Below are 13372 nucleotides of genomic sequence, written 5' to 3' on the forward strand. Positions count from 1 at the left end.
CAACACCTGCAATTTGTTGTTTAGTTTCGATGTGTTTCTATAAATCCATCAAAAACCCTAGTCTAGCGCTTAAAGTATTCAGCGCTTTTTTTTTTTAAAGGCATCATGTTGTGCAAGGTTTAATTGCTGTCAATTATTTTGTAAATATGCTTACATTTGATGAACAGCGATTGCCTATCAGCCTCTTTGACTCAATAATCAATTAGTCATACTGGTTATTTTCTAGATAATGCAACAGTAGAGAAAACTGAAGCCAGGACCGGAGGGAGGCTTTTCCGTCGAGAATGAATGAAACATCGGCTGCAATCATCAATTCATTTCATTACGGATTACTGCTTGGATTATCTTCTCTGGTCATCAATTAGTCGATTGGTGGGAATTGGTGAACGTGGTCATTGGGTGGTTTCCCAAACGCCTCCAGGAGATCCTGAACATGCCCACAGCCCCGAAATATATTCAATGTGCTGGCAGAGAGAAGTAAACAAAACGGATCGTATCAGCAAATAATCAACCTTGAATCCAAAAGTCGACAGCTGATCGATTGATCGTCACAGCCCCACTGCTGTGCAACAGTCCCCCCCAATCCCAGCTGTGAAATGTCAGATCACCGCAGACAGCAGACATTTCCACCCTGTTTTTAAAGCCGTGCCCATCAACAGTGGTAAAGACACGTCAATGTTTTTAACAACTGTCAGCCTGTTTTTTTCGGGCCCACGTCTGGAATATCGTGGAACCGATCTGTGTTTAGGTTCCCGTCCACAGTGACGAAAACCACGACAGGAGAGGACGGGGGAGGAGTGAGGACACTGTTTATCTTCACCAGTGCCAGTGCCCAGTAACACTGGCACTTGCCCAGCAACACTCCAGCAAAGTGGGGGGTCCCAGCCAAGGCACCCCCCCTACACCCGCACCCACAGCTTCCATTCTACCACCAGACCATCCAGAAAACAGAGTCTTTCTTCACTCAGCAGCTTGGCCATTGAGAGAAACCCCCTCTGCTTATTCACTCATGGGGGAAAATAAAGCACAACAAATCTGGAGAGGTTTTTGTGGGAGACCCTTAAAGGAAACAGACAGTGGACGCAGCAGCAGCAGCAGCAGCTCGTCTGTATGCATGCATGCGTGTGCGTGCATGTGTGGGAAGGACGTGCATGCCAGTCTCTTCAAGTGCACATTCAACACACACGCATACACGCACGCACGGCGGCGAGCACAATGGCCGTTACAGAATGTGGAATAACATTAGCAACCGTCATGTAATACTATGCTAACGGGGAAGGGGGGGGTAACGGTTGTGTGTGTATGTGTGTGTGTGTGTGTGTGTGTGTGTGTGTGTGTTGGGGGGTGGGGGGGTCGCATTGTCTAGTCGAGAGAAGAAAATGCCTTCCCAAATATTAAATAAATAAACAAAATAGAAAGCCTCGCTTCGTGACAAAGCGCCCGCCGCGCCGTTACGACAGTAACACGGCGACCTTTGTTATTTTTTTTATTAACTCATTTTCGCGTGGAAATACACACACAATAGAAGGTTTATCGACGTACGTGTGTGTGTGTGTGTGTCACATCGGTGGAAAAGAGGGAGAAACTAACCTTGACGCGGTCGCCTCCTCGTATCCACTTGTTACAAGGGAGAATCGCCACCATGGATCCCCGCTTAAGTTTCCTGGCACTCGGACAGAAATTGAACGCAGCACCGGGTCGGAACCGGAGGAGGCTGGTGCAGGAAGGAAGACAGGCGGGCGGGGAGAGAAGGAGGGGTGGGAAAGGGGGGGTGACACACCAGCGAACAGGTGTGTGTGTGTTTAAAACTGTAATTTCTTTTAAAAATAAAACCCTCACGGTGTTTCTCCGGGAGCGAAGAGAGACTATTCCCCGTGTCTTCGGCTTCAAACAGATGTTTTTTTTCTTTTTTTTTTTTTTTTTTTCCAAAATGGAGTTAGGCGGGTTTGAGCCAATGAGCGCGCGCCTGTGGAGGCTCCCACTCCGCTCCGCACTGCCGGGATGTTAGCATACAAGTGAGACATCCGGGTTGTTGCTTCCACTTTTTTCTTCCTTTTTTATGTCACTTCTTGTTTTTTCTTTTTTTTAATTTATTTTTTATTTTTTGATACACGCTATAAGAAAAGGGTTGGCTGGGATTTTCTCTCAGGGGGAAGCCCCAGATGTGTTTAAACTAAATGGGTCGATCCGTGATTGGGTGAAACCATTTGTACGTAACGGAAGTGCGCCCATATGATTCGCCCGATATTGATCCTATCTGGTCCAAGTGATGGCGGTTCAACACACGGCTGACCTTCCAAAACCTACACCCGAGTTTTTGGCAAACCCGAGTTAAACCAGTTTTAGTTAAAACACTCAGTGGTTTAGTTTGGGAACTTGCTTACGCTTTCTGCGGGCGGGAAAATGGTGTATGTGGTGTTGCAAACGAAGCTAAGCGGTAGTAGTGCTAGTTAGCTTAGCATCCTTTGGATCGAAGTGATTAGCATCCCTTCGTCCTGTCCAAAGTGAAGAGACAGATGGGCCCAGCTATCAGACTATCTGTTCAAAATTCTATTTAAAACTCGAGAATTTGTCTTTTTCCAGGCACTGTCATCTAACGCTGGTTTAGCATTCGAAGTGTCTTATTTTCTCCCTTCAGGGGTCGCCACAGCAAATCAACCTTTTCCATCTAACCCTATTCTCTGTATCTTCCTCTCTCACACCAACTACCTTTATATCCTCTGTCACTACATCCATAAATCTTCTCTTTGGTCTTCCTTGAGACCTCCTGCCTGGCAGCTCCAATTCCAGCATCCGTCTACCAATATATTCACTATCCCTCCCCTGTGCATGACCAAACCAGCTCAATCTGGCTTCTCTGACCTGTTTTCTGCTCTCACTACAGATCACAATGTCATCTGCAAACATTATGGTCCATGGGGATTCCTGTCTAACCTCATCTGTCAGCCTGTCCGTCACCACTGCAAGCAAGAAGGGGCTCAGAACGGATCCCTGATCCACCTCCACCTTGAACTTCTCTGTTACCCCTACAGCACACTGCACCACTCTCACAGCTAGCATACATGTCCCGCACCAGTGTAACATACTTCTCTGCCACTTCAGACTTCCGCTTACAAAACCAGAGTTCCTCTCTTGGCACCCTGTCATATGCTTTTTCTAGGTCTACAAAAGCACAATGTAGCTCCCTCTGGCCTTCTCTGTACCTCTCTATCAGCATTCTCAAAGCAAATACTGCATCTGTAGAACTCTTTCTAGGCATGAAAACATACTGCAGCTCACAAATGCTGACTTCTGCTCTCAGTCTGCTTTCCACTACTCTTTCCCAAAACTTCATTGTATGGCTCATCAACTTTATCCCTCTATAGTTTCCACAATTCTGCACATCCCCTTTATTCTGAAATAATTGCACCATCACACTTTGTCTCCATTCTTCAGGCAACTCTTCACTCTCTAAGATCCTTTTGAATAATCTCATCAGAGACTCTACCCCTGCCTCTCCTAGACACTTGCACACCTCCACAGGTATATCATCAGGACCTACAGTCTTTCCAATCTTCATCCTCTTCAATACCCTCCTCACTTCCCTTTTACTAATCTCTGCTACTTTGTGGTCTACAATAGTCACCTCTTCCACCCTTGCCTCTCTTTCATTTTCCACATTCATCAGCTCTTCAAAGTACTCTTTCAAAGTGATCTTCCCATCACTCTTCAAGCATCTGTCAATACATTTCCCTCTCTATCCTTGATCAACCGGACCTGTTGTACATCCTTTCCATCTTTATCTCTCGGTTTCGCCAACCTGTGTAGATCCTTCTCTCCCTCCTTAGTGTCCAGCCGAGCATACAGGTCATCATACGCCCTTTGTTTGGCATTCTAAGCTAACAGGGTTAAACTGCGCTATAAACCTGCCAGGCAACTTAAAAAAAATTGTAATAATGACAAGTATTTCAACGCTTCCCTTTAATGTATAACCATATAAACAAACACCATTTTGTTCAAATATATTTCACTGAGGAAATTATGAGAAAATGGCCAAGAGTAGATTAAGTCACTCAATAAAAATATATTAACAAACAAACAAACACGAACAATTAGCAGGTTATTTTCAATAATCTACAAATAATAACATTTGAAGAGGAGAAAGTACATTTGCAGATTTAAGCAAACTGAAATCTCAAAGGCATCCTGTTTACACATATATTTTCAAAAGATGATAGGCTATTGGATCAACCTTTGGCGTTTCACAACTGCTTATTATAAAGTGGAAGAAAACCCAACCTGCAGACCTACTGATGCATGTATAGATAATGTTATTTTGAATTATCTGATGTCATGTTGTCTTGCGTTGTTTAAAATACCCCCAGCCCCATCCTGAGGGATGCCCTTCACTCGCAGGAGGTCAGAATGCAAAAGGAAAACACATTAATTCATTTCCAATCACGTCACAGGGAAAATCAACTTGTCATTTGCAAACCAACGAATAAAAGAGGCTATAATTCTCCCAGCTAATAACCACCAATCAACTCAATCTGATTTTTTATTTCAGAGCCATTAATCAGCTTGTCAGACCTCCCGCCTCTAATCCTTCAGCTGCATCTGCTCCGACCCAGACATTTCCCGCCGCCTCTCCTTGTCCGTGTTCTTATGAGCTTGACAGTTTCCAAGAATGATGATGATGATCATTACCTGAGACTATGTTTCATCTCTCTGTGATGATAATAATCCTAATAAGCCTACACAGAAACTACCTGACTGGAATTAATGGAGAGGTGGAGGAGCAGGATGAGGTTTGCAGATCAGAAATTTAATAGAAACTACAAACTGTATTGTCTGTCTTTTTTTTTTTTTTTTTTTTACCTGGACTTTGATCAGAATGAAAGCAAGTTTCTGGCTCAAAGTATTTTGACAAAAATTTTACTGACAGAGGATCAAGTTGTCCTCCCCTCTCTCTCCAACTAACGTCATGTCCTCTTTCTATACATTTGTATAAAACACAAGCTTTATCTGGGTGGAGGAAAAAAAAATACATTTAACAATGGCACAAAGTAGTCTTTAGAATATTTCTGATGATATTTATCTTACAGTATTAATTTTCTTGTGATTTTCTTGCACTTGTCTCAAAAACCCTATTCAGGGATAAATGATCAAGCTTTCTTATCAGTTTGAAATAGATCTGATTGTAAATCTTTCTATTTTGCCCAGGATAAAACTCATTGTGAGATGAAACAAAATAGATTTGTTCTACAACAGTATGCAGGTCTCGCTGTGGCCAAAAGGGGCACTCCTTATGCCCCTTAAGCCAATGCAAACTGCACCTGTGTAATTCATATACAGACACTATATATAATATATATACCTTTCCCATATTCTTATTAATACTTCCTAAAGCTTCTCCCTTTCTTTAACATGTCAAGAAGTTGCACATTTTCCACAACATCTTCCGCTTGAGCACCAGATAACTTAGAAGGTATAAAATATTTGGGTGTCATAGCTAAACTAAAAACTTTCACGGATAATTCGCACAAACACGACGCAGCAGAGTAACGATATGAATGGCAATCGCAAAATGTGAAATGGAAAAGGCAAGATGCAGAGGATGATGCTACAAATACTGAGCGAATCAGAGCCCAGGATAGAACACCATGCCCTGGTTAGTTGCCACCCTACAAAAAGCTTAATTTACCATAAAAATAATTGAAATAATGAATATATAAAAATATATTTATACTGCATTAACCTTGAAAAATTAGATTTAAAAAAAAGTTGTAAATCCATGATACAGTGAGACCCCAAAGGATGTGGCGAGGGACAATTTTTGCGTGAAAGGTGAAATTTTTGAGGGCGAGGGGCATTTAATTTGTAGGTAACAATGAAAATAAGCAAGAATTGATCTGAAATTGGCTTGAGATTAGTCGATATTTACAAGGAATGTGATATATTCCCTGGGTCTCTGTATATTATTCACCAATATACTGGGGGCTCAGATCAGGGACACTTCTGATTCACATACACTGTTATATTAGTCACATTCAATTAAAAGTTCATTTTCTTTGAAAAAAAAAAAACTCCCCACCAAAAAAAGGAGATCAACAATATTTTCCTTTCATTACTGTAGGTGTTTCTGAATCCAGGCACCTTCAAACTCATATTTTGGCTCCTTATCCAAGAGGATAAATGCATATATTGAAAAAGCATTCATTTAAGTGGCACTAAACTGTAAGAAATACAGAAAGAACAGTATGGTTCAGGTTATTAAAACATGCTAATAATTTCTAGCCACCATCTGTGTTTGCAGTGATAACTGGTTTTCATCATCCAACAGCTATTTCTTTCTCCCCCCTCTGAGGTTTTATGGAATTTTCTCAAAAGAATGTACACAAACAGTAATAACTTTTCTTAAAAGACCCTCTGGTTTTTTTTTTTTAAGATTTCAAGGTCGTCACATTTCAGAGAACCAGATGCTTTTCGGGGGGGAAACTTGAGATGCCGCAGTGAGAGAAGTGGCACAAAGTGGACTCAGAGCCCATTTCCTCTGGAGGACTGCTTCTTCCCAAACCTCAAAAAAAAAAAAAAAAACACAAGGCCGTCTGTTGAAATGTCAAGATAAGCTGCAGCTGAGTAAACTAGATCCTATCGGTGTGACATCTTCAGGGCTTCTTCCCCCCATCTAGAGCTGGTTTTACGGCGCGAGGCTGGAGAGACAAACTCGGGTCGTTTGTGGAAAAGCGGCGGAGGAACCCTTTAAGCTACCTTTGGTTTTTTTTTAAACATTAGATGTCATGGCAACAGCAGACCTGCACTCTCTGGCAGCTGCCGGGATAGAATACACTCTTGTGAAAAGAAACTCCACAAACCCTTATTTTTCCATTTGAGCGTTCCCGTGGCAACGGTCCAATACCAAACCAGGAGGGCCCACATGGCGGATCTATTTTAATCCAGACTGGAAGGATGAAGTTCCGCATTTATGAAACAAATATTTTCTTATGATTTACAGAGATAGTTCTGAGTTTGTTCGTTCATTATGTGGTGTCACTTGACTGCATTCTCTTCAATCCGCAATACCTCTACACACCATCAGGCATACAGGTTTTTGTGTTTTGTTTTTTTTAAACTGAAATAAAACAAGCACGTTAGCCAGCCTGTCGGTCCAAATCTAGCTTGACCTTGGACAAACTCAATTATATCACAGACCTCTTGTGGCTACTGAATTTGATAGTGTCAAATTTTCTCTAGAAAATAAAAAAAATCTTTTTTTTTTGTGATTGTCTTTTTAAGAAACTAGAAATGGCTACTATAAGCTTTATCTTTCAAGGTGGTTTTCAGCCGGAAAATATGCAGAAATAATCTGAATTTTACCTAAAAATGTAATTTTCTATGTTTCTCTGTAGCAATGCCGCATTGGTTTCTATATTTTGACTCGCATCCTCAGTTGGCTCAAGAGTAAGGGCTTGAAAACCAGAAACTGTCAATCTGACAAGAGAGTTGAGAGGAGGAGGAAGAGGAAGGAGAGGAGGAGGCCCGATCAAGCAAGTGACTCTTCTCCCCTCAGTTGCATTTTTGTTTTTATAATATTTACGATACCGGGAAGAAAATCTACAGCATCCGCAGGACAAACGAACCAAGAACGCAGATGAATTTGACTTTACTGTTTGTTAGTTAGCTGTTTTTTTTTCTTTTTTTTTACTACCAACCAGTAAAATTCTGCCACAGGACACAGCTTATAGTAACAGACATGCTTTAAATAAAAATATAAAAAAGACAGGAGAAGCTATTTGCGTTAGCTCGGGGCTGCTACACAGCAGGACATTATTGCACAGTTCTGCACGTCACTGTGTAAAAATATTTGGCAAACCAGATTCCCACGAAATAAGAACATTCTGCCGCGGCGCAACTCCCCCCATGTGACTTTTGTGATCAGTATCGTCCTCGTGTTAAGACTGCGTGATGAGACACAGGGAAACAGGTCAAAAAAGGTTTAAAAAAAAAAAAACACAAGGCAGATTAACAGAAGTTGGGAAAAAAATATATAATCCTCTCAGACAAATGAGGCTACAAGAGACTAAAGCTTCATCCAAACAAAGGCCCTGATGTGTTGGGAGAGCTTCCACCTTCACCGACAACATCGACAGGTAAATTAAATTCAGTCCAGGCAATTCCGCTCTCCTAAGGACCAGACTTGGTTTCGCTTCATTACAGCACCTCGCCCCGTCCCTCGGTAAATCTGATCAAAAGCAGTTTAAGGCAACGAATTTGATGCCGAACATCTGTCCTGCAGTTTTGGGGTCCCAGAGTTTAGGGCCTCGCCGATGGTAAAACGTCTGATCAGTTTGTCGAATCAACATTTCCGGCCGGACTCCAAGTTGTTCGGATGTTGTGTCGGGATGTCTGATGTCCAATGTTTGATTTTGATCCTGATAATGGCCGACATCGACACCGGGATGTTTTGTTGTTAGCCAACCAAAATACATAACATCCTCCTAACCTCCAGATTTGAACGTCCACAGGGATTTTTCTGACTTGTTTAATGTTGACGTTTGGTTGATTTTGAATATAGCTTTTGGATTTGACTGTCATGGCTGACATGTCCAGGTGACGTGTTATTTATCAGATGTCTCTCTTGAGATCTAAGTGACATCCAACAGACAGTACAGATGACGTCCGGAGCAGATGGTTGTTAGGAGGTTCTTCAGCAGTTTCATCTATTTGATAAACGATTACCACTTCAACAAGTGCCTCAATTTTAAGCTAATTCATAAAAATTGATTTATCCTACAAAGATTTTGGGGGGTTGATTTGCTCCAAAACACCTGTATGTCGACCCAAAAAGCAAAACGAAAACTCAAAACACATGGATCGACATCTGATCACCCCTTTGGACGAGGACACGGCTGCCGATCCCTGACCCTGGCTAGATTTAGATAAAACTAAAAATGCGACTTGTGATTTCTGTCCCCTTGCCCCTCTGATCCCGACAAAACCAGCCCTTGAACTGGATTATGGCGTGGTGGGGCGGAGAGGTGATGTGAGGGCACAGCCGGAGCGGTGGAGGCCGTTTACGACACGAACTGACGTGACCGTTGAATTCCCCATCTCTGGGGTTCGGGCGGGGGCATTGAATACCAGAAATAAATTCCCCAGATGCCGCTGGTAATGAGTAAACATGCATCACTAATGAGGATTCTGACACGGCTCATGTCACAAATCTCTGGTGGCAGAGGCGGAGGTCCGGGGACGGTGACGGGAGTGCCAGGCTGAGGATGGGGGATGCTACTTAGTGAATAAAAGAAGTCGTGTGTAATAATGGCGGGCGGCTGTCAGTCGGGAGAGCGCGTCCTTGCCAGGAGCCGGGCATCAGTAGCAGTAATAAAGCTGAGAGCGCAGCCCCCGGAAGGTGTCGTCGTCCTGCCCGCCGGCCCGCTCCCCATCGAACAGCATGGAGTCTGGGGAAACAGCGCCCTCTAGTGGATCGGGCTGGCAGAACTCCACTATGAACTCCTCCTCGGAGTCCAGCAGGAGTCTGGACCAGGCGCGCACGTCCAGCTGGCGAGCCGTGCCGCCGTACTCCTCCGGCAGGACCGAGCGGGGGATGTTCCGGTGCAGGGAGCGCAGGTCGGAGCCGTGGAGGATGTACTGGAGCGCCAGACACAGGGAAACAATGTCACCGTTGTCGGCGTCAAATGGAAATTTTGAAAGGACGGTATTTTTAAACGTGCCTTCTATTTTTAGTGTTTAAATGATTAATAGGAATAAAAGCCGTCAGTCCAAAATGAGTGAAATCTCTGGATGCTGAAGCTGACACAACTCAGTTTGTTATTTGTCTATGAAAATATTGCTGAGACGATTAACAACGTGAGACAGTTGTGTAATTCAACTCCCTCTTTTGTTAACTATCAGATTACATAAGACAAATCACATTTTGAGCCACAATATAAATTAATCGAGCATCTATTTGTTAAATATTTGTAGAATTACTAAATTCCCCTTTTCTTAAAATGCTTGTGAAGGTTTCCCGTAAGCAACATGCAGGTATGAATCATTCACTAAAGTCTCAAGATAATAAATCTGACTCGGAATCACTAATTTGAAATTAAAAAATATATAAGTATGATTATTTACATTTTTTTCCCTTGTTTTATGGGGCTTATCTCTCAAACTGTATTGCTTTCACATTTTTTCCCAATTGAGTTCTTGATTTTTGAAGTTGATATTTGAAATTGATGTTGTCTCAATTTTTTTCAAGTCATAATGCTTTATAATTTTTAAAATTGATTAAAAGTGGACTGATTGGCAATTCGGTCATTCGATTTCGAAGCCAATCGACAGGGAAAAGGTGCTAAGCGAATTAGAAAAAAAAATGATTAAGCGAGCAGGGAATCTTCAAAACAAAACATAACAGGAGTTTTACCAGACAATTAACTGATAAACATTTTCAATATGATAATTTACAAAATTAAATCAAAATAAAATTTTAGAAATTTACAATGCAACTCCGGGAGTGGACGGTATTTGATTAAGTCATAGCGTAGTAACGGCCGTGATTTCAAAACTCCTGGAAAAACCCTTTAACTACCACAGACTACTGCCGTGATTCAAGAATAAGGGGATTTTGCCGGTTTGTTTCAATGAAAAAAGCGACTCTTAGTCCTTGCGTTGATGGAGGACAACTATTTTAGAATGCAGGCCGCAGATAAAAGCGAGTACCGAAACAAGTCGGGAGATGATTCAAGGATAATAGTTACCCTCTCGGCCATCTTCTCCTTCAAGAAGGGTTTAATTATAGCAAAGATGCCTTTGAAAATCCGCGGTTCGTTAATGATGTTGACAGCCTTGATCCGGATCGGGAAGCCGTCCTGCGAAATCAGAAGGGAAACCATTCTCACAGCCTTCAAACGTGACACGTGGCTTGGTTTCACGCCCCGCCGCCAAAATGACGCTCCTCACAAAAACAGTTCGCCATGCTTTGCTTGTTTTATCGAAGCGGTCGGTGGAAATTTAAAAACCGTGGAGATTTCTTACCTGGAGGATGCTGACCACTTTCTTGGCGAGGAAGGGGCCCGGGTTGGACGCTTGCGACATTCCCACTCCGGTGTAGTCGGCTAATATAACGATGCCGTTCACCTGCGTCTCCTCCGGCTGGATCAGTTTCTCCAAGGTCAGGTAGATCGCCCTCACATTGTCAACAAACGGATAATCATTTGGCTTCCATTTTCCTGCCAAAGGGCATTGAGACAACAGGCGTCAAAAAGGCAGACAGGTCCCAAAGGACCGATCGGGAGCTCGCTGTTAGTCATGCAATTGAGCCTTAGACATTTACAGTAAACCCTGATGAACAGGACAAGGGCAGCATGGGAAAATACGCATCGTATTCATATACACATATAAATAGTTTTAACACATGGTCATTTATGCAAAGTTTCTTTCTTTCTTGATTTTAAGATGTTTGAAATTTCCCTTTTGTTTTTCACTGACTAAATTTTGCCATTGACTTTGAACCTGATTAGATAAATCCAACGACAGCAGATACCCATGAATTGAGAAAAAAAGAATAAACAAACTGAAGGGATGAAGTACCGAGCATCAGATAAAGCTGCTAAGAGTTGCCGATATTTTGAAAGGACAATAATTCAGAACCAAAAATACTGAATATATAAATAGACGCCGACCTGGCCGAAGACAAAGGATGTATCTTCCGCTGGGATCCGGCTGGGGGAGGACGGTGAGGAACCCCAGATCCAGGACGTGCTTCACGGTGGACGGCTTCAGGTCCTGGAACACCTCGGGCCAGGCCTTCCGACCCGCGTGGTAGTTGAGGAGCAGCTGCAGGGCACGATCGTAGTCGAACTTCCTGGCCCGCAGGAAGCGCAGAAGGAAAGCGTCATCCAGCCTTGTCCTGAGGTTGGGCTGCTCCTGCGGGGTCAAGCGGAGGACCAGATCACCCATCTAACCTTTTAAAAAGCTGAAGCTTGTCCATTTTGGTATAATGACCCACGTAACCGTACGCACTGAATCTGGATTTCGATCCCCTGTCTTTCTATCTTCTTGTTTGTTTCTTTTAAACATTTTTCAGACAAAGTAGCACAAAGTCAAACCTTCAGAATCATGTCCCTTAAAGCCTGCACATCTCGGAGACGCCACTCGGGCTTCTCCTGGAGCTCCTCCCGGGCCTTGGCCACCAGATCGGGGGTCAGAGTGCAGGTGTAAAGGGGCGGTGGAGGTCCAGGGAACCAGCTGTGTCCAGCTGCTGCCGGCGGGTTCGCCGTGGGGGAGCCGAGATCCACGGACTCATGCCGGTCGGCCATGGACTGGCTTGGTGGAGCTGTTTTTTTTTAAGACGGTGACAAAGAAAACGCAGTTAGTAACGCACACTGGCAACGGCAGACATCGTTATTTCAACACTTATTTAGATAAACTTCGAGTGAATTCGACGAGGCAGGGGAGATAAAACACCTCCGTGGTACCTGAGATTTTACTCTGAGCCTCTGGGGACGCGGGCTGAGCGGCTAATGTAACATGACCCTGACAGGAACCGATGCGCCGAAAGGAAAGCCGGAAATATGACTGAATAAAACCAGGGAAATACGTAAAACGATAACATCCTACGACAGACGCAAGCTAGTCTTGTTCGCACCGAAGGACACTTGATTTTTTGGGGGGGGGCGTTATGGCAACGACACGAAACCCGTGTCTCGACACCACCGACTTGTCACGAAAATCCCCTTATTTCCGGGTTAGAGAATAGACACTCTGTCATTGGTTATTGTATGTCATGTGACAAGAAAACAACGCGTCAGAGCCGCGAATGTTTTTTTTTTCTAAATAAAATTTACGAATATTTTCGCAATGAATAAATTCGTTGAGAAGACGTCATTTTTTACAGAATCACTTTTATTTCCATTGTGTTTGTTATGGACATGAACGCATCTTAGAGTCGAATACTACTTCCAGCTTGCTTATTCGGATAGATAATACATGGACGTATATATTTTTGTTTCGTTTAAAAATCATGGATTCTTCGTTATGTTTTAATTGATTCAATTGGTGTTTCATTGATTAACAGCTCTGTTTCTTATTTGTAAGGTTATTTTTTTAACAATTATTTGCAGAGGTTTAGCCGTCTAAGCCTATTCTTTGGAAGCGAGTGCAGTTGATAACACATGAATGCAGTAGATGGCAGAGTTAGCCTGTGTTGTGTTTACCTGCTTTTGCAGAACAAGGGATGTCTAAATTTGACAAGATGTGTTTTTCAGTCAAAAAGAATGCATCGAATATCGAGGTGAGTATTTTGTAAAGATTGGGGCAGGTGTATTAGCTGTACGGCTGACCTTTTCTTTTGGTTTTTATGGCAAAGCACGTTTGTGCATCATAGAAAACA

At 42.9% G+C, this 13372-nt stretch overlaps 2 protein-coding genes across 3 annotated transcripts in view; both read right to left on the reverse strand.

Moving 5' to 3' along the window:
- The window catches only part of pkig (protein kinase (cAMP-dependent, catalytic) inhibitor gamma), a 30824-nt gene extending 28755 nt beyond the window's left edge, over positions 1-2069 (reverse strand). The window contains exons 1-2 of one of the 2 annotated variants that reach the window (XM_086159845.1): positions 1840-2069; positions 1591-1714 (exon numbers count right to left, since the gene is read on the reverse strand). The gene's annotated coding sequence lies outside the window, so the exon portion shown is untranslated. Of the gene's footprint in view, positions 1-1590 lie in introns of both variants that reach the window. The other variant, XM_086159844.1, reaches the window with a different exon arrangement.
- Positions 2070-7626: 5557 nt separating this feature from the next.
- Positions 7627-12712, reverse strand: ttpal (tocopherol (alpha) transfer protein-like). The gene is made up of 6 exons (XM_086159380.1): positions 12459-12712; positions 12090-12316; positions 11664-11907; positions 11017-11210; positions 10740-10850; positions 7627-9630 (listed from the first exon to the last, which is right to left on the reverse strand). Exons 2-6 carry the CDS (start codon positions 12297-12299, stop codon positions 9352-9354), a joined length of 1038 nt encoding a protein of 345 aa, XP_086015506.1. The 5' UTR covers positions 12300-12316; positions 12459-12712; the 3' UTR covers positions 7627-9351.
- Between the last annotated feature and the right edge of the window lie 660 nt (positions 12713-13372).

This window comes from Fistularia commersonii, chromosome 14, assembly GCF_037954325.1.
Source record: "Fistularia commersonii isolate RoL2024-O1a breed Wild chromosome 14, RoL_Fcom_v1.0, whole genome shotgun sequence".
Lineage (NCBI taxonomy): Eukaryota > Metazoa > Chordata > Actinopteri > Syngnathiformes > Fistulariidae > Fistularia > Fistularia commersonii.

What these genes read in the sequence shown, in the direction of transcription:
- ttpal (XM_086159380.1), bottom strand. Translation starts at nt 12,299, where the DNA reads ATGGCCGACCGGCATGAGTCCGTGGATCTCGGCTCCCCCACGGCGAAC. An exon ending in CATCCTTTGTCTTCGGCCAG is followed by an intron (nt 11,211 to 11,663) that starts GTCGGCGTCTAT and finishes GCCCTTTGGCAG; the next exon opens with GAAAATGGAAGCCAAATGAT. An exon ending in AGGAGAAGATGGCCGAGAGG is followed by an intron (nt 9,631 to 10,739) that starts GTAACTATTATC and finishes CTGGCGCTCCAG; the next exon opens with TACATCCTCCACGGCTCCGA.